Source organism: Folsomia candida, unplaced genomic scaffold, assembly GCF_002217175.1.
Source record: "Folsomia candida strain VU population unplaced genomic scaffold, ASM221717v1 Fcan01_Sc046, whole genome shotgun sequence".
Taxonomy (NCBI): Eukaryota; Metazoa; Arthropoda; class Collembola; order Entomobryomorpha; family Isotomidae; genus Folsomia; species Folsomia candida.
The window spans coordinates 624,746-645,293 of NW_019091238.1; the positions used below are offsets into that span (position 1 = coordinate 624,746).

Sequence of the window (20,548 nt, forward strand, 5' to 3'; positions counted from 1 at the left end):
ATAACGTAATGTATGGACGTCCCCACTGCATACATATTTAGGTAAATATTTTCAGCCTTTTTTAGCCTCTGGAACCAATCAATTGGGGAACGTCCATGCATATATGTGGATGAGTGGCTGCATGGCGTTATAATTAGCATGAATGGGGTAGGGAATGGGTGGTCTAAAAATTGGCATTTCTAATGACGTAATATAGGGACGCTCCCTCTAGGTGGGTAAATGACCCCTCCATCGTGACTACGCACTTCCTCACTGAAAGCCAGTAAGGTTCGCCTCGTCAACTGCAGCAGATACTCTTCTCTTACGCCTATCGTTGAACCACAATATTTGTAATTGGTAAGTGAACATTCTTTAAATTTCCCCAAAGTCAAAAAGTACAATTGAACTGAACTTTGGATTACTTAATATCCAAAAATAGAGTTGTACATATTTTCAAAACGTGTGGCTTACTTATTTTACGCCAAAATGTCCATTTATGTAAAATTTTGGTTTTCAAAAACAACTTAATGTCCATACAATTGTAAGTAATAAATTGATAAAATTTGCGAAAAAATCAAATAAGTCGGATTTTTTGCCCTCTAATTACTTCCTCGCCTTGCCTTGTTAAAAATAAGGACATTTTCAACACTTGTTGAAAACTATAAAATTTAGGGAACTTTGATAGTTTTTAATATTTGAATTTGGCAAATCTCTGTAATTTTAATGTGGATCATTTCAGGTTTCAGATGCCTTTCATCAATTTGGAATCCTCCGAGGGGGAAAGGGTCAAGGTTGACGTGGACGTGATACAATGCTCCCAGACGATCAAAAGTCTCATCGAAAACTTGGGACTGGAGGATAGCGACGATGACCGCGAAGTCGTCCCGCTGCCAAACGTTAACACCGAAGTACTGCGTAAGGTCATTGCATGGGCGGAGCATCACAAGGTTTGCAAGCAAATTTATGCTCTAAAATTTTAAGTCCTCTATCAAGATTTTGGAAATACCGTTGATTGAAGCATGCCTCCTAAAGTTGTTTTTGAGCTACCATTTTGGTGGAAAACTACCCTTTGAAATATTTAATGAGCGTATTTAAAAGTTACAATGAATAGGAGGGAAAATTTAAAAAATTAACAGGTTGCTTTGTCCAATCCGAATATACTTTCCTAAATGCTTGGGAAACCTTCCCATCGTTTTGGAGGCGGATTAAATTATTTCCAAATATTAATACTATTACATTACACCTTTCAAATACTTACAATGCACATGTCAGACATGTTTCGATGAAGCTAAAAGTTATCTTGATTATGAATCTTCTAAATTGCAAATTTGTTTGGTTATTAAAATTTGTGCAGGATGACCCCCCACCCATCGAGGATGATGAGGATCCACCACGTGAACGGTGCACCGACGACATCACCACGTGGGATGCTAACTTCATCAAGATGGAACAAACCCAGTTGTTTGACCTGATCGTGGTAAACTTTATTTCGAAAAATTGCTACATATTTCCCAAATTGATTGCCGTAAATGTTTGCGGTATTGAATTACAACTTGCATAATGGGCATATCTATAACGCACATATGTATTTCATATTTCACAAGTTATATGTGAAAAGACCTCGAGTCTTACTTCTCAAAATTTTCAAAAAAAGTGAACCTTGCATTTGCCAGCCAATCCTCAGATTCTGGATGGTCATATATTAACATATCTGAATGTTACAATTCGGAAGGTAAACTTTTATCGGGACTGAAAATCTTTTTTATAAGTCGATATATAGGGTGGTTTAAAAGTCAGGATACAATTGAAAATTTTTCAATGGGAAAAATTCGCAAATCTCCATTAGTTACCGAAATTTTACCTCTGAAATTCAATATTTGAAGAATTTTGTCGCCAGTGTTCCATAACTTTTGATAAAAATTAATAAAAATCTCAATTCCAAATCCGTTACTAATGGAAATTTACGAATTCTCCCCATTGAAAAATTTTCCATTGTAACCTATCTTTTAAACCACCCTGTATATATGTACCTCGTAGAAGCGACTGATGCATAACTTATAGTTATAAGGCATCATATCCCTAGTTATTTTGCCTAATGACATAGCTTTGATAAAAACTAATAAGCAAATATGTACTTTTTTTATTCCGTTCAATTAGGCTGCTAACTACCTCGACATCAGCGGCTTGTTGGACCTCGGGTGCAAAATTGTGGCGAACATGATCGAAGGCAAGACGGCAGATGAGATTCGGGCAATGTTCAACATCGAGAATGACCTGTCACCCGAGGAGTTGGAACAAATTCGCATGGAGAACCAATGGTGTGAGGAAAAGTAGGAGGAAAATTTCTAATATGCTGTTTTCTTGGAAGTTTTAAATAAAAAAAAGTTTCATTTAAGTGCAATACTGAATTTACCAATGAAAGTTATTTTTCGTGCGGTACCAATGATAGCATACGCATGAGGTTAAAATGTGTCTGCTAAAATATATACAGTGGCGAGCAAATTAAATTGTACGGTAGAAAAACTGTTCTACCTCGCACATTTATCAAGATAAGTGCTTGCAAATTTGCAACGTAGTACCCCAGAAAGATTGTCGTTGGATGCCGTTCCGGTTTTTGAAAAATCTTAAAAAGGTCAAAGGTCACAATTTTTGACCCAAAAGCTCATTTTTCAACTCTTACGATGATTTTTTTCCTTGGAGGCTTTATTTTTTGATCGATAGCTCAACTCAATGTGAACATTTTGATATCTTGTTCGTTTCTCTACGATTTTTTTGAAGAAAGTTATGAATTTTTGAAAAAAACGAATTTTGAAAAGTTTAACATTGCGCTTATGGGAGCAATAGTAAAATCCGCAAAATTTGTCTTTTTCAAAAATTCATAACTTTCTTCAAAAAAATCGTAGAGAAACGAACAAGATATCAAAATGTTCACATTGAGTTGAGCTATCGATCAAAAAATAAAGCCTCCAAGGAAAAAAATCATCGTAAGAGTTGAAAAATGAGCTTTTGGGTCAAAAATTGTGACCTTTGGCCTTTTTGAAATTTTTCAAAAACCGGAACGGCATCCAACGACAATCTTTCTGGGGTACTACTTTGCAAATTTTCAAGCTCTTATCGTGGTCAATGTGCGAGGTAGAACAGTTTTTCTACCGTACAATTTAATTTGCTCGCCACTGTAGTACATTTTTGAAACTTCATTGAAACTTCAAATGCTACAAATCATTTTCAATTATCTTCTCCATTACGTGAAGACTATGAGCCTAGTGTAAACGGTCCCACGCGTACAGGGAGTGGTTTTACCTCTCCCTACTTCAAGAAATGATAAATCTTCTCAAAAAATGCCACCACGATACAAATACCAAATACTTCCCGTTACAAACGCAACTTTTCGAATCTTCAATATTTCATAAGTAATATCTAAAAACGCTCCATTTTTTAAATTTGGTCTGGTCAGTACTTCCCTCTCGTACGAATCGTACCACAAAGCGGTCAAGCCATGTTGAAACATTTGATTTGTCTTCTTTCTGATAAATCCACCACCACGATCCCGCTTAAAAGTCCAGGTGATAGGTTCATTTGGAACAATGGGTTCCTTTACAAGGTGACATTTCTTCTCCAACCCGTTCTTTCGGTAAAAGATGGTCCGCCTGATACGGTCCTGTAGACAACCCTGCCTCGTCTTAACGATGGCGATATTAAAAAATTGAAGGAGGTCTGAATATATATGGAATACAAGCTTAAAAATAATGTTTCCGTTTTGAACTTTGAACTCTAGATAAACTAATAGGTATACTAAATCCAGCATAAACTTTACTATTTATAAGGTTACTCTGCATATGGTATATTTACCTTATTCTTCACAAGGGTATAATACTTTTGAAGAGTGTACATAAGAATGCTAATTATTAACTTTGAGTAAAATATCCTACCATTCATTATTTCCCCTTTGCTTGCTGTCTCGTTTCCTTCTCTTATCAGTAGATGTTTTTCTCTGTATTTTAGAATTTCGTCCCGTACTTTAAACACATCCTTGGCCATCATTATATAATTTGCATTATTCTTGGGCGTCAAATTTGCCTCGTAAATCTTGTAAAGGACACTATCGTATAAAACACGGTATGTGTAGGTTTTCAAGTCAAGTTAAAAGTGGACGCATCGCATCATGTTTTGCTAGAAAGATGGTAGAAACAAAATTAAGCCGGATGACGAGAATTTATCCAGCCGACCTTACAATTGTCCGATTTTTCTATTCAGTCAAATTTACCGAAGTGTGAAATGGCCTCAAATTGAAGTGAAATGCAAACATCCCATGAAATGGTAGGATTTAAAAGAAAATAAACGATCCTGAATTCTTCAATGATCCTAGTGACCAAAATACCTACTTAAAAATGCATTAATCAATTTTGGAGTCCATGGTCATTAATCCTTCTTGCTTGCAGAAAATAATTTGTGCTTGAACCACAGAGTTTAAGAATAAGGGAAAGGGATTTTCTTGTTCACAGAATTTAACAGCGCCAACCCAGACTTTCAAAAGAAGAATTGCAAAATCAGGAGCGTCCAAACCCATGGATTGTTCTTGTTTTTTACGTTTTACTTTTTAATTTTACTAAATTAAACAAAAAACAATTCGTCAATTTAAATTGACTTTAAGCTTGGCATTTTACCTTTAATTTCCATTAAATGTTCTATCGCTTGGTATTTTTATGGCCTCACGATTATCCATAAATTATCCATATTGCTTCGTTCAAATATGGCCATGTTTTTTCCAAGCAGCTGCTTGTTACTTATTCTCTGTCTTTGTGGGTTAAACGTAATTCTCTATCAATGTGTCAAAGTTGAAAATTATCAGCCAGAACGACAATACCCTAAATTATCCCCTATGTCGTCCTGTTAAAAAATTCCGGACAAATTTTAGCACATAACATTCTAATGCATAAGAAACACTGAATGGACTGGATTCAGGAGCATGTGGAAGCAAGCTAGCACCTGGTGCGTGTCAAAGGGCTTTTGACAGTTTTCAGGAAGAAAGTTCGGGTTGTCGCCACATACGAAGTGGAGAAAACCATGGTTTATAGTTATTTGTAAGGATGGGTCACCTCTTTATCATAGTAAATTTTTAGTAAGCTAGGCATGCTATATTTCCAAATGTTCACATTTTTGTACTAGTTTCATCTGCTGGACCAACTACCCTAAAAATTATGCATTTCTTGTTAATATATTTCTTTGTACAATTTACGTACATATAAAAAAACATAAATTGTACGATATAGAAATTGTTCGATCGCATACATTGGGTGCGATAATAGCTTGAAAATTTGCATAGCTGTTGTAACCCAAAGATTCTGGCTGCGTATCAATTATGGTTTCGAGATATATGAGGAGGGTCCAATGTCTGATATTTTACCTCCAAACCAATTTTCAGCCACGGCTAGTATTTTTTCGCGTGTTTTTGTTTTCGTGTTGATCTCTCAAAATGCGCTCTTGCATTTTTATAATCAGGCGAATTTTAGCGCCGTTAACATGTAACATGTTGTTCCATAAGCACAATGTTAAACTTTAAAATTCAATTGTTTCAGACCCACAACTTGATCGAAAACATCGTAGGGATCGGGGAATCAAAATGATGATATCAAAATCTTCAGGACCGCTAAGGGCTAGATTATTAAAATCAAAACAAAAGTAAAACAACCGAGGCGATAACGACAGTGGAAATATAAACTATAGGGACTATATTTTGGGGCCATCTAAAAAGGATTTTTTCCCATTTAAATAGATAAAATTCCTGAAGCTACTTTTCGCCATTAACAAATATTTTCGGACCCATCTAAATTTCCATATGGCCACTTAATTGGATATTTAAATTTACAGTAGAAACCTTGATACAACCATGATAACCAAACAAGGGAAGTACTTTTTTTAATTTTTGAGCACCTTTGTTTCAGATAGGCGCATGCATTCAGTTTGTGCACTTAATGGAACCTATTTCTAGCTACTCCAATATCAATAAATCCAGCCACAAATTATGAATCGCATGGCACTTATCTATCTTTCCTTTATCTATCTTTTATCTGTCTATCTTTCCTCTTTTTAGTTAATCTTATCTCGCCTTTCTTCCATGGGCGACAAACAAGGTTGACGCACAAGCTTCCCCCCCCCCCCCAAACAAAAATATATCTTCAAAGGAAGTCGCCGTAGCAAAGTTTGTACGCCTACTTTGCCACATATATTTTTCTCCCAAGGGGACCTTTCAACTGATAAGTGTCATGCGATTCCTAATTATTATCTGGATTTTAAGATACTAGTTAGTAACTAGGTAGCCTGAAAAAGGTTCCTGAAAAAGTTACTCATACATGCTTGCACTCATACCGGCTACTATTTGAGTTTTTACGGTATATTAAAAAACGAGTCAAAAATTAGGAATCACATGACGCCCTTTCGACAAAAATACTGTAGAGAAGACCAAGTTCAATTTTTTTTAGTAATTTTTCCCTTCTTTATCGTACACGGGTGACGGGGCGAAAATCAAGGCGCTCTTGTGAACTTTGCCTCCAATATTTTTTTTTCTTCAAGGGGGCCATTCAACGGAAATATGAGCCTCATGTGATTCTTAATTTTTGGCCCGATTTCTGATATAACTTCTGCAAAGAATGTTTCAGTAGGCAGGGGCGTGGGCCTCGCCGACCTACAAAAGCTGCAAAGGCTTTGCTAATTATGCAATAATGCAAAATTATCATAATAAATTTGAATATAAAAAATTATACATTAATTATATGGCGAACTATTTAAATGGCCAACATGGGTTATTTAAATGGAAATCTAGGCATAGTTGATGGTAAAAGTATCCAATGGTAAATTTAATCCATATCAATGGGAAATGTAGTCTTTTCTAGTGGCCCCTAAATCCGATGCCTAAATTATACGGTACCTTGCTGGAAAATAAGATTTGAGATCAAAAGCTATTACCTCTCACCCTTTCGAAATTTTAAAAAAACAAAAACGTCATGGACCCACAATCCTTCTAGAGTACTACACTTTGATGCAGATTTTCTACAATTATCGTACAAGTTATTGTGCTGCCCAATGTATTTATAGGAACTGCTTTTCAACGAAAACTGATCCCTGATTTATACATCTGCCAAGATGATGAAGATGCATGAGTTTCCTACATAAGGTCTACATATTTATATATTTGGCGGAAGAAAAGTCAGACCGCGAGCGCCGAATTCGCGAGCGGCTTATGGCGCCGGAATTCTTTGCCCAGGTAAGATTTTTAGCTAGATCGGGGCCTGGAACCAATTAATGTTGTGGTGCTTGTATGAATTAAATTGGTTTAATTATAACATACGGCCCCCTCATCGATGGGGGAATATGATACGTCAAAATATCAGGTTATACATGCTGATGAACAATATATAAAATAATTGACCGCTAATTGTATATTAAAGTTGCAAATATGTCAAAATTTTATAATTAAAAAGTTCAGAATCAAAGTCAAAATTTTGTCCCCAGCACCTTTTTTTAGACATAGACCCACGCAAAGCTATGCCGCCGACAGGGGTGGAAATATTAATCCTTTAGGATTCCAGCTTCCATTGAATACCTTATCCTCTCAAAGCGACATTGATAAGTCCATCCCTACCCCGATTAAATGGCATCGGATTTAGGGGCCACTAGAAAAGGCTACATTTCCCATTTAAGTGGATTAAATTTACCATTGGATACTTTTACCATCAACTATGCCTAGATTTCCATTTAAAAAACCCATGTTGGCCATTTAGCTGGTTCGCCATATAATTAATGTATAATTTTTTATATTCAAATTTATTGTGATAATTTTGCATTATTGCATAATTAGCAAAGCCTTTGCAGCTTTTCTTGGTCGGCGAGGCCCACGCCCCTGCCTATTGAAACATTCTTTGCAGAAGTTATATCAGAAATCGGGCCAAAAATTAAGAATCACATGAGGCTCATATTTCCGTTGAATGGCCCCCTTGAAGAAAAAAAAATATTGGAGGCAAAGTTCACAAGAGCGCCTTGATTTTCGCCCCGTCACCCGTGTACGATAAAGAAGGGAAAAATTACTAAAAAAAATTGAACTTGGTCTTCTCTACAGTATTTTTGTCGAAAGGGCGTCATGTGATTCCTAATTTTTGACTCGTTTTTTAATATACCGTAAAAACTCAAATAGTAGCCGGTATGAGTGCAAGCATGTATGAGTAACTTTTTCAGGAACCTTTTTCAGGCTACCTAGTTACTAACTAGTATCTTAAAATCCAGATAATAATTAGGAATCGCATGACACTTATCAGTTGAAAGGTCCCCTTGGGAGAAAAATATATGTGGCAAAGTAGGCGTACAAACTTTGCTACGGCGACTTCCTTTGAAGATATATTTTTGTTTGGGGGGGGGGGAAGCTTGTGCGTCAACCTTGTTTGTCGCCCATGGAAGAAAGGCGAGATAAGATTAACTAAAAAATTGAATTGTACTGCTTATATTTTTCTTCAAGGGGGCCTTCAAAAGGAAAGATAGATAAGTGCCATGCGATTCATAATTTGTAGCTGGATTTATTGATATTGGAGTAGCCAGAAATAGGTTCCATTGAGTGCACAAACTGAATGCAGGTGCCTAGCTGAGGCAAAGGATGCTCAAAAATTAAAAAAGTATTTCCCTTGTTTGGTTATCATGCTTTTATCAAGGTTTCTACTATAAATTTAAATATCTAATTAAGTGGCCATATGGAAATTTAGATTGGTCCGAAAATATTTGTTAATGGCCAAAAGCAGCTTCAGGAATTTTACTCATTTAAATGGGAAAAAAATCCTTTTTAGATGGCCCCAAAATATAGTCCCCGATGAAATGGATAATCAACGGCATGATGGCAAAAGAAATACGCACAATGTTCAACATCGAGAATGATCCGACGCCTGAGGACTTGGAGCAAATTCGCAAGGAGACCGAATGGTGCGAGGAGAAGTATGTAGAAGGAAAATTTCTATTGTTCTTGTTATGTTATCAGTTTCAGATAAAAGAAGGTTTCATGTAAGGTTTCTGAATGCAAAAATTGCAGAAATTGTCTTGAATAAATAAATTTTTAATGTAAATATAAATACAATGTAAAGTTTATATCTGCGATAATTTTCTTAACTTTATTTTATCGCTAAATTGTTAGCTCTGATAATACATTTAGGAAACTTTTCAATATCTTCTGTATAATAAAAAATTCATACAATTGAAAAAAATTAATTTGAAAAAGATGGTATCAGATAATGACCTGATTACTTAAATACTAAATTACCCATAGTCTAACTGTTTTCCAATATTTTAGACACGTACTAATTGTAAAGGTGGGTTTATCCACTGACAACTGCATTATTATTTTAGCGCGTTTTACTAAATTAGAAGGACTTTGCTTTAAATTTCTGCTCTATACCAAAACCAGGCTTAAGTCGCATCCTTAATATTTTCATGCTGGCATTACAATTCTTCATACGGATGTTACAGCGGACCACGAAAATTCTTACCCCGTCCAAAATCCGATGTCTCATCCCAATCCAAATCTCAAATATAAATATCACTGCACAAACGCATATAGAAAAGCTCAACATCAAAAATATGCTAAGAATATTAGAATTCAGTTGCTGTTGTAAAAACCTGTCCTCCCACGTATCCCCACTACCCTCACCGGTGTGCAGGTAAACAAAAAAATTTTCCCAAAACTGGTATAACCCGCTTTCAATGAGTTTTGCAATCTTGACCTTTAATCCGTCGCTGATCGCACCCAATTTCGGGATTAGTATGTACATCCTACTCGAAAAAATGGTGTCAGTACTTTTCAAATATGGTTTCTGATTTAAATACGATTTCTCTCCTCCCAAAATATTAAGTAAATATCTTCTCGACTTGATATAAATGGTCGGTGCGACAAAAGCTGTTTTATTACAGCGGGCGATAATTTCAGAAATTCGAGACAAGTTCAAAACCTGCGATATACTGGCAATCCTACCAAATTCCAAGTTCGCAAATACTGCTTCAACTTGGTTAATAAGATTTCGATTTTTATCCAGGTACGAGGCCCAATTCTTGTGCATTGAACAGAAATATCTTATATTAGGATCCTCGACTTGCGGGCTTGACATATTCATTGTCACGGGGCACAGATGACGTGCCATTAAGTTACTGACCGAGCTCTGAAGTGGTTCTGATAAAGCGTGCAACCACGCCGAAAAGTGAAAATTTATTTCTGCATCGAATTCGCTTTCTGATACCCGCCAATTCGTCAGCGTCTGTGGAATGGTTTCTCTCATGATTATGTAGTTAGGGATAATACTGCTGTATATCTGAAACTTGCCGTTCACCAAGTGATCAAACGTTTTCGGCGGGCTAAATACCAATGGCGCAGTGGTGTCTTCGGTCACGATACTTTTGTAAATATTAACTACCACGAAACTTCCCAACATCCAGAGAGTGATTAATTTCAAGGACGCAGGACTGGGAAACATTGCCATCAATGTGGAACTGGGCTTCTCAACGACGGTGAGTCCAACCTCCAAAGCTGAGTTAAAGGCCACATGACATAACTCGTACCAGGGGAGAGGTTCATATTTCGCGTAATTTTGTCTAAGCAGAACCATCATTAGGAACAGGCAGAAAGCTATTAAGACGTACCAAACGGAGGTGTCGAACGGTTTAACGTAACCCCAATAATCGATCCGACCTTGCGTCATGGATGAACACGTGACAAAAGAGAAAGACCAATTTCCCACGAGTATTGGAAAATTGTCCATAATATCATTATTATTATTAAGTAGGTTATACCATCTGTCTGGTATTCGTGCCTCTATGGTGAACGCGTGCATTTGTTTGGACACATTTCCGCTATCAGCCAAGTAACGCATCGCGTAATTCAGAGCGTCATAAAGGCACGTAGAGTCTTTAAATCTTGCCACGACTCCTAAAAATATTTCCCTTTTGCTTTGATGTTTCCAGATCATCCAGTCCAAATTATCGGTAGACTGAACTAACCTTTGACAGTTTGTGATTAGGTGGTTAAACTCTATGTTTTCAGCCAACCTTGCCTCTTTACAGAAAGCGGTGAAATTACTTGCAACAAGAAGACTGCCGTCTGTGCTTGTTACAAGTGCAAAAAATAAGCTGACTGGATGACGGATGACCATATTGAGTAAATATGAGGATGAATCTTGACGTCGACCCGTATCACCAAAAATTACAACCATGGTGGAGTCAAAGTAGGAAAAGTACCTATTCCGAGGTCTCGTGTCCCAGCTAGTGTTAAAATTGTCTTCCCATTGGAGTGTGTAGATTTCAACGGTTTTATACTCGTGAGATAACCCGGGCTGAATGATTATTATGTATCGTAAGCAAAGATTGTGGTGATGGGTTCGAAAGATAGGATGGATGGGTTGAAAAAGTAGGTTTGCCTGAATAAGGTTTAACCTAGAAAAATAAATTGAGCTGAAAATTTTCGGTTAGGTTAGGTTAGGTTAGGTTAGGTCAAATCCTTGAGAATGTATTCGTTAACTCACACATTTTCCTTATTCAAAGGAATATATTTGCTTAGTTGGTACGGCATTTGAATATTCGGGGGTACGTGAAAATTTCCAAAGTAAGAAATGCTCAAGTAACAAGATGAAGAAACTGATTGCACTTTATCCTCGAAATTTGAAATTTCGTAAAAAGTTTGAGGCATACAGGCCTGGGTGATATAAAGGTGTACAATAACAATTATTTTACATCGGATAGTTTCCATTTCTAGAGGTATGTAGATAACCATATAACAATAGACCAAGTTTCACAGCTAATGCGTTAAGAGGAGCAGATAGTCTCATGCAAGACTAGGAACTGAGTATTGAGCGAAAGCTGGCCATGCATACATTAGCGATTAATTTTTTTAATACGTAAGTAGCACTGATTAAATATTAAAACTTCGACTAAGTAAGTCGGCCTGAATATGGCTTTTATATACCTATATTAATGAACACACGATACTTGAAATTTTTAATGTGGCACTTCATTCTATCCTAATAAATTTAGGAAGCGTCAAGTAGAGGTAAGAGGTTTTTAGTAAATGAAGAAAAACCTGTAGGTAAACAGTTAAACATCTTCGACATTTGACAAGGGTCATGCCATGTTGAGTGTGACTAAAAAAATGAGGAATGTTTCATAATTTATTAGCACAAGGGCTACCACGAAGGGTTTCAGACAAGGAAACGTGTACACCTATGTATAGATGTCAGGTGTCGTATTTAGAAGATAATTTGGACCGTTCTAGCATTATATATAGTAGGAATGATCTTCTAAGGGTAATAAATTGCGTCACGTGTCGGTAATGTTTTTCGTAACAGAGGTGATAATTGTATCCCAAAATTATTGAGTGTGTGCTGTGCAGAAATCTCACAGGACCTTGAAGACAAATGAATTGCAAATCCTTACAAAATAGTTTTGTGACATTGTTCCTACGCTTCTGCAACAACTGAATGCGATCAGTGTATCGTTTTTCACCGATATTTATTTATTTGAGTCCCATGCCTTATTCTTATGTACATGAGCTCCCTGAAATCCCGTAGAAGTTCTTTGATAGACACAATACTGTGTAAATAATTTAGTCCAACTCTCAAATTTGTTCCTATTAACGCTTAGGTTTAGCTAATTAATTAACAAGTGATTTATAATTGAATGATTTGGTCTTCACATAGCATTAACAAATTTCTCATATCAATAACCTATTAGGGATTCAATTTCGAAAACATTTCGTTAACACTATGTTGACCAAATTTGGCAAATGATATGTTTCAAATGGCTCCAATGATAAATATATCACAATTTTCTCAAAGAACGAATGCATAAATATTCTAGGGGAAACTATGTGCTAAAAAGCCATTTTTTTCAAATATTGCAGTTCAGTAACGTTACTGTGACGCTAATTCCACAAAAAATTTATTAATAAAATAACGAAATTTTTTTAATCCTCAACCCACAAAGTTTCCATGACCTGTTCCAATAATTGGTTTTCTCCCAAGCTTTCAATTTCCTTCTCAATCCCGACCCTCAACCGGGCCAACTTTTCTTTCGTGTAGCGTAGGGCGCCTGAACTGTTCAAAATGTCGAGCACTTCCAGCTTCACTTTTTCCGAGGTGGACCGCGCCTTGAGAAGTTTGATGAGACGATCCTTCACCTCGTCGGAGACCTTGTTGAGCGCATGAATCACCGGGAAACTGAGCTTGCCTTCGGAAATATCTTCACAAAAGCCTTTCGTGTCGGTATACTCTTGAGAGGTTAGGTTCATGAAGTCGTCCCGTATTTGAAAGTAGACTCCCGCCATGTACGCCAAGTTGGTCAGGTCAACGTCGGGTTTTCCCTTGTGCTTTCGAAGGCGCATGATCCTTGCGAGGAGGATGAATTGTCCAGAGGTTTCTGGTAATTATTAGGTATGCTAATTCTAAATATGGAATTAAACATTTTTTTAAGAAGCTGCTTTATGGGATATGTAGTTATGTCGGTCCGTTTGTCTGTCTGTCCGTTCGCCTGTAAGCCCGACATCCACAAGTGGCTCACAGGTCACCAAAGGTCAAGGTTTTATCCTGGCCAAGGTCAAGGTTTGATCCTGGCCAAGGTCAAGGTTTGATCCTTGCCAAGGTCAAGGTTTGATCCTGGCCAAGGTCAAGGTTTGATCCTGGCCAAGGTCAAGGTTTGATCCTGGCCAAGGTCAAGGTTTGATCCTGGCAAGGTCAAGGTTTGATCCTGGCCAAGGTCAAGGTTTGATCCTGGCCAAGGTCAAGGTTTGATCCTGGCAAGGTCAAGGTTTGATCCTGGCCAAGGTCAAGGTTTGATCCTGGCCAAGGTCAAGGTTTGATCCTGGCCAAGGTCAAGGTTTGATCCTGGCCAAGGTCAAGGTTTGATCCTGGCCAAGGTCAAGGTTTGATCCTGGCCAAGGTCAAGGTTTGATCCTGGCCAAGGTCAAGGTTTGATCCTGGCCAAGGTCAAGGTTTGATCCTGGCCAAGGTCAAGGTTTGATCCTGGCCAAGGTCAAGGTTTGATCCTGGCCAAGGTCAAGGTTTGATCCTGGCCAAGGTCAAGGTTTGATCCTGGCCAAGGTCAAGGTTTGATCCTGGCCAAGGTCAAGGTTTGATCCTGGGCAAGGTCAAGGTTTGATCCTGGGCAAGGTCAAGGTTTGATCCTGGCCAAGGTCAAGGTTTGATCCTGGCAAGGTCAAGGTTTGATCCTGGCCAAGGTCAAGGTTTGATCCTGGCCAAGGTCAAGGTTTGATCCTGGCCAAGGTCAAGGTTTGATCCTGGCCAAGGTCAAGGTTTGATCCTGGCCAAGGTCAAGGTTTGATCCTGGCCAAGGTCAAGGTTTGATCCTGGCCAAGGTCAAGGTTTGATCCTGGCCAAGGTCAAGGTTTGATCCTGGCCTAGGTCAAAGGACAAATTGGATCGTGATTTTGAAACCTGTTGTAAATTTAAAGGGAATTTCAAAACCAACTCAACGCCGTTCACAATTTAGGCTCCGACCAACCCATATGTAGCTACGAGTTTGAGGTCATTGGTTAAAGGATACGGAGAATTGTAACCTTAATTCCAACTTAAATTTCTTATTTATGCTCATTTATTCCAATTACTTTTCGCAATGACTTCAACATACTCGTCTTCCGTGGGAATGTACTTTTTAGGGTCATCGTTCGGCGCAAATATTTCCCAGTCTCGCCAGTACAGCTCCATTCCTTGGCCGTGATGCAGGTTTAGCAATTCTTCGGTGAAAATCTCTACAGCCTGTAACCAGATGAAAGGCAGCATGACCAGTCAAAATTAAAATTAACGACATGATTGCTTGAAATATTTACAAAAGAAATATGGTAATCCTGTCATACAAATCTTCCAATGACAAGAAGCAACTAAATTTGCTACCAGGCTATAAAAAAGTAGCAATGTTACCGCCTCTGGTAACAGCTTACATACTGCCAATTTGACCGTAATAATATAACCATCAACGTGTCGTAATACATAAGTACAGGGTGGTTGAAATGACACGCAACAATGGAAAATTTGTCGATCGGAAAAATTCGTAAATTTCCATTAGTTACCGAAATTTAAAATTCCACATTTTAAGACTTTTGTCATCCGTGTTCTACCAGTTTGGATAATAATTATAAAAATCTCCATCCAAAACCTTGTATGTAACTAATGGAGATTTAGTGGTGTTTGGGATTGAAAAATTTTTCCTTGTTGCATGACTTTTAAACACCCTGTATATAAATATTTACATATATAAATACATACACTATAAACAAAAATAACTGAAATTTACTCAAGATTGGGTGAAAAAACGAGGGTGACACAACCAAAAGGTAGAATTTGTCCAACGTTGTGCAAAATTTACCCAACCGATGTATAAATTTTACCCAACGTTAGACCAATTTTGCCTTTTGGTTGTGTCATCCTCTTTTTTTACCCAACCTTGAGTAAATTTTGGTTATCTTTATTTAGAGTGTACCTTGTCAAGTATTTTTGGTATCCTTACCCTTAAACTATTTCTCTCCAATAGGACTCTCAGTGCATCAAAGTAGGCATAATTGGCCGCATTGATCGAAAGTGGAACCCCGTAGAGCAGATGGGCAGCGGGTTTTCCTCTCCGTAATTCGGAATTATCTTGGATATCGTCTATCACCAAAGATCCGTTGTGGAGGAGGTCAATGAGACGAAAAATCCAGTCCATGTCTGCACCATTTACGGCATACCTGTTCACATTCATTTGTTTAATAGAGATTGAATAAATAAATTATTCATTCAATAAAAAAACTTCATGAATAATGCGTGGCTAATTTTTCAGAATTGTTGAAGGAATGAGTCTTGAATAAATGTTTATTCATTTCATACCTACTCATGAAGAATGAATGAATTATTTTCTTGATTTTTTATTTTTCATTTTATCTATGCCTAATCTACGATACATTGAGAAATATTTGCATATAACGAGGAGAGGTTGAGATAAAATTGTTTTTTTAAGTTGCAATGAATACGTAAATATGTATTCATTAATTTTCTAGTTTTGAATAAATGAATACTGAATTCATATTTGATTTCGAAAATTTAGTTTGGAACGAATTTTGAAGGATGGAATATATTTCTAAACAGGAACTAAATCCTTATGTAAGGCATACCAAAAGTTGAAAGCGATGGCAATATGTCTCCGGAAATTTTTCCCCTTCATTCCCAACACGTAAGTGAATGGGGCCAAATGTTTCGCTTTTTGGATGTCCTCCTGTCTTTTGGATTCTTTTTTCTTCAAGTTGTTTCCGTAAATGGAAAGTTTTTCCATGATGGCTTCCATCTTGGGAAATTTGTAATTTGCGTAATTTTAATTTAGCCTGGCTTCGAGAATGGAACAAATTCCAGCTTTTTTCCCGTATTTATACGGGATTGACAAGATTGAGAGACGAGATTATGCACGTGCACAGTACTTTTTGCTTTTTTTATGGTAAAATGTGTATGTACATGCATGAGAATCTGGCCGGCTTTATTCCTCGCGTAAGCTATATTTATCAATTATGTAATTGACATGCATAACATGATTCTACATAGGTATCTATATACCTATGTATTTACACTCTTAAAAATAATGTTACCATTCTTGAAAAGTAAGCGAATCCTAAATTAACAAAACTACAAAATCCAGACTAAAGTAATAACGTTAACTTGTCAAAGACTGGATTATGGATTATTTTGCAAAGATCTCATGTGCAATTGAAGATTACGTTTACTTATTGGATTAAATTTAATGCACTACCGATTTAAATAAAATTTGCCCCTAATTTTAGCCACCGGATGAAATTCTTCCAACTTTAGATTTTTCAGCCACCGATTTATGCTGATTGTGGTTACCAGAAATTGAGATGAAATGATTATTTACGTAATATTCGAGAGGATGGCATGATTTTTAGGAGTAATTTGTTACGAAATCTCCTTACTTGTCTCTATGCATACATATACATATCTGCGATATGGTCTGATAGGGTAAGTCCATTCATTTATTTATTTCATAAGCCTCGGATTTTAGACACTTTCCCAATCTTATTTACTCAAGATAAGCTTAACACAATTAAATAAGATGAGCAACATAATACCAAGCACCCACCTTTTTGATGACATAACAAATGGACGTTCCCTAGGGCCCGTGTGCTTCTTCAATACCACAAGGGTAAATAATAAAGTATGCATCATGTGAAAACAAGCGAATTAAAATAACAATAGAAAACTGCTGTTCGTAGGGTAGTAATTAATACCTACTGGGAATCACTAATTAGCGATTCCCACGATTCTCCAAAGAAACTAAAATACATATGTCGCAGAATTAGGGGAATCCCCATAAGGAAATTTGGGTGAAAAATATGACGGGGTGTAAATGACGAGATTCAAGTCAGGGTTGCAGAAATCTCATCTCAGTGAGATATAATGAGAAATAGTGAGACATGAGAAATATGATAAATAGTACGATTTGTGAGCCATGCACTAGCGCCACCTAGCGGACGGGGTCATGAACTGCAAGTTTAACTCATTATTTCTCATATTTCTCACTCAGCCCCAACTGAGATGATTGATATAAATCATTAAATTTCACTAAATCTCACTAGGTGATATATACCACTTGCAACCCTGATTCAAGTAAGGGGGTACAAGTGAGCGGGTGCATCTTTCCATATACCTCGCCATAATTAAATACATAAATAACATTGCGTATTTCATGCCAATACGTAAAGATTCACGGGAACATTTAATTAATTTGCTTCTCAAATTTTGGCAACTAGATAATTATCATTCCTTACGACTATTTTTTATACTCCAATTAACGCAGGATTTGGTAACATTGAAAACTACGTTAATTCTACAAACTTGCATATAAACTTTCACAAAATTTTATATTTATTTGGAAGAAAAATTAGCTTACAAATTCTTACAATCTTATCAAGTGCGTCTCTTTATTTTAGAAAAGTTAATAAAATTACGGTGCACATTGGACAGATTTTACGGGTTGTGCATTTTACAAGGATTGTGTAGTGGTGCATTTTATGTACACAGTTTTACACGAATTTCATTGAAGTATCTATCATCAATTAAATTCGATTTTCCAAAATATGAAACCCATGATTGTCAAGAAATCCAACTGTATGAAATAGAAACCCGATTTCCCCGGGGATTGGATACATATGTAATTTGCATACACTTTCTCATACAACCTCATCCCAACTCTGCAATTAGGGGCCGTACATATATTACGCATGTTTTAGGAAATTTTTACCCTTACCCCCCGGTGTAACCTGTATGCCCCATGTTATAATTAACATGGGCAGGATATGACCCGGGTGAAAAATTTAGTGGATTTTATGCACAAATTTGGCTGGTTTTTATGCAAAGAATTGGCTGGATTTTACATATGCAGAAATATTGATGCCGAAACAATTTGTGTACAAAATGTGCAGAATTATGCATAATTATGCAAAACATTTTTGTAGAATACGTGTCAGAAGTTTTATGCAGAATCGTTGATAGTTTTTATGCACACACCATTGGTCCGGGCAGTTGTGTCGGATTATGTCAAATTCGACACACGATTTTCACCTGGGGATGTCGTGATACCTACTCTCCCTCACATGCTTTCTGCACAGTCCCTTATTACGAAGAAGACCCAGATTTACAATCAGTTTCCCACGACGCGTAGCATAGTCATGTGTTTCACAGCGCAAAATGCCTACCCATGGATTTATGTAACTTCCCGTTCCTACTATAATTGAGTTAGATTTATCCAGATATTTTATTAATTGGGACATACAAGCCCCGTGCATTGTACGTATCAATGTACAACTGTGCATGTTACTTAGTAAAGATTGTGGTTCAATATGTATTATTACAACACGTGGTGACGTCAAGGTGAGCAATTTTGCAAATTTCTCAAGCAATTATTGCGTATTTTTCTCCGGATTTACATATTTATATAAAACATGTACATACGTAACTAGCGCGTGACTATTTTACATTTATACATATGTAGGTAACTACTTTCAGGAAAAGTTGCATATTATGTATTCATAAATAATTGCACCAGCTCCTTAATTGCTACATGGCATGTCTCGTTATCTATTTATTCTGCGACGGAGATAAGACCTTCGTGGATAAATTCGTCATTTCCGACACGTGGACAGGAACTTTTTCAAATCTGTAAATGAGCATGTATTTGACCCCACCCATCGGGGAGGGGGGATTGTTAAGTGTTACATACGCGTAATAAATGTGCACAAACAAGAAAAGATTTAGGAGGGGATTTTGTTTATTTTATCAAATTCAATAAAGGTACATGCTTATTTACATATCGTACACAATCATAAGATTTGAATACTTTTTTTGTCATATCACGTGTCTGCCGTGTATACAATTCTCTGCTTGGGTCATGACAACTGAATCACATTCAAATTACGGACAAACAGGCGCAGGATTTATTTTTTGAAGTTGATTCATTTCGTAATTGGTATTGTCCTTTCCTGTGTTGATCACAGATTGGATTTGTGCACCAGAAAAAGGTTCATTTTGATGAGGGATTTCCAATTTTATATTTGGAAAAGAATTACAAATTTTCTGGTAGTTTTAATCCAGCTGGTTTGAATCATGTGATAATTGATTTGGAGGAGGACACATAAATTCTTCTTCCATAGGGTTAACAGGAATTAAGGGTCTGGTCATTAGTTGGTGCTGGTAAAGTTTTCGTAGTCTTTTTAACTCATTGTTTTTCTTTCGTAGTGCTTTCCGCCTCAACGTCCTGGCTGATGGGGTTACATTATTAGGCGGATTAGGGTTAGGAACCATTTTAAATGTGATTACGCACAGGAATATTAAAATATTAAATATTTTCGTATATTATATTAAATAGTAAAACGCTGAATTAATTACTTTCACTAGGAACTTGTTAACTTTAACTGTAATTTAATCTATTAAATATATATGTACATATTAACAATAAATCAGATTTGTTGTGTTGAAAAGTTGTGATTTTTGTGTGGCAACACTGCTGGAAAATTAGAAAGGTTCTAATGATGCGGTATTATAAAAATATATGCAACAAAAAACGAAAAATTCTTGGGTGATGAAAAGTTGTTTAAACTCTTAAAAATAATATATTTAAGTAAACTTAAATTTAGTTAAATTATTTTCAAAAATTCTCCGAAATGTGTATTAATTATTTAAAAAAAAACTTCAATGGGAATGATTTCTCGGTAATAAATTTGGTAATAACGTTTTACTGGGTAGTAAAAATTCGATACTATGATGGGAAAACTTTATTACCAAGCCATTACCACACGGTACAATTTATCATTACCACTTTGGTGTAGTCATATACTTGTGCTTTTCGGTAATGTTTATTACCAGATTATTTACAGTGTACACATGTACATATTAAATGATGTATACATTCATGTACATTCTAAAAAGGTGCATAATAATTAAGCTTTACACGAGTAAGATGTTTGTTTTTGTTTTGGTGTATTTGTTTTTATGTGTACATACAT

The 20,548-nt window shown here is 36.5% G+C and overlaps 2 protein-coding genes across 2 annotated transcripts; one reads left to right on the forward strand and one right to left on the reverse strand.

Annotated features, from left to right (window-relative positions):
- Positions 1-203: 203 nt before the first annotated feature.
- Positions 204-2,380, forward strand: LOC110861868 (S-phase kinase-associated protein 1-like). The gene is made up of 4 exons (XM_022111003.2): positions 204-336; positions 719-926; positions 1,334-1,456; positions 2,137-2,380. Exons 2-4 carry the CDS (start codon positions 726-728, stop codon positions 2,311-2,313), a joined length of 501 nt encoding a protein of 166 aa, XP_021966695.1. The 5' UTR covers positions 204-336; positions 719-725; the 3' UTR covers positions 2,314-2,380.
- Positions 2,381-12,911: 10,531 nt separating this feature from the next.
- On the reverse strand, positions 12,912-16,387 carry LOC110861860 (geranylgeranyl pyrophosphate synthase). The gene is made up of 4 exons (XM_022110996.2): positions 16,154-16,387; positions 15,514-15,730; positions 14,615-14,765; positions 12,912-13,410 (listed from the first exon to the last, which is right to left on the reverse strand). Exons 1-4 carry the CDS (start codon positions 16,321-16,323, stop codon positions 12,959-12,961), a joined length of 990 nt encoding a protein of 329 aa, XP_021966688.1. The 5' UTR covers positions 16,324-16,387; the 3' UTR covers positions 12,912-12,958.
- Between the last annotated feature and the right edge of the window lie 4,161 nt (positions 16,388-20,548).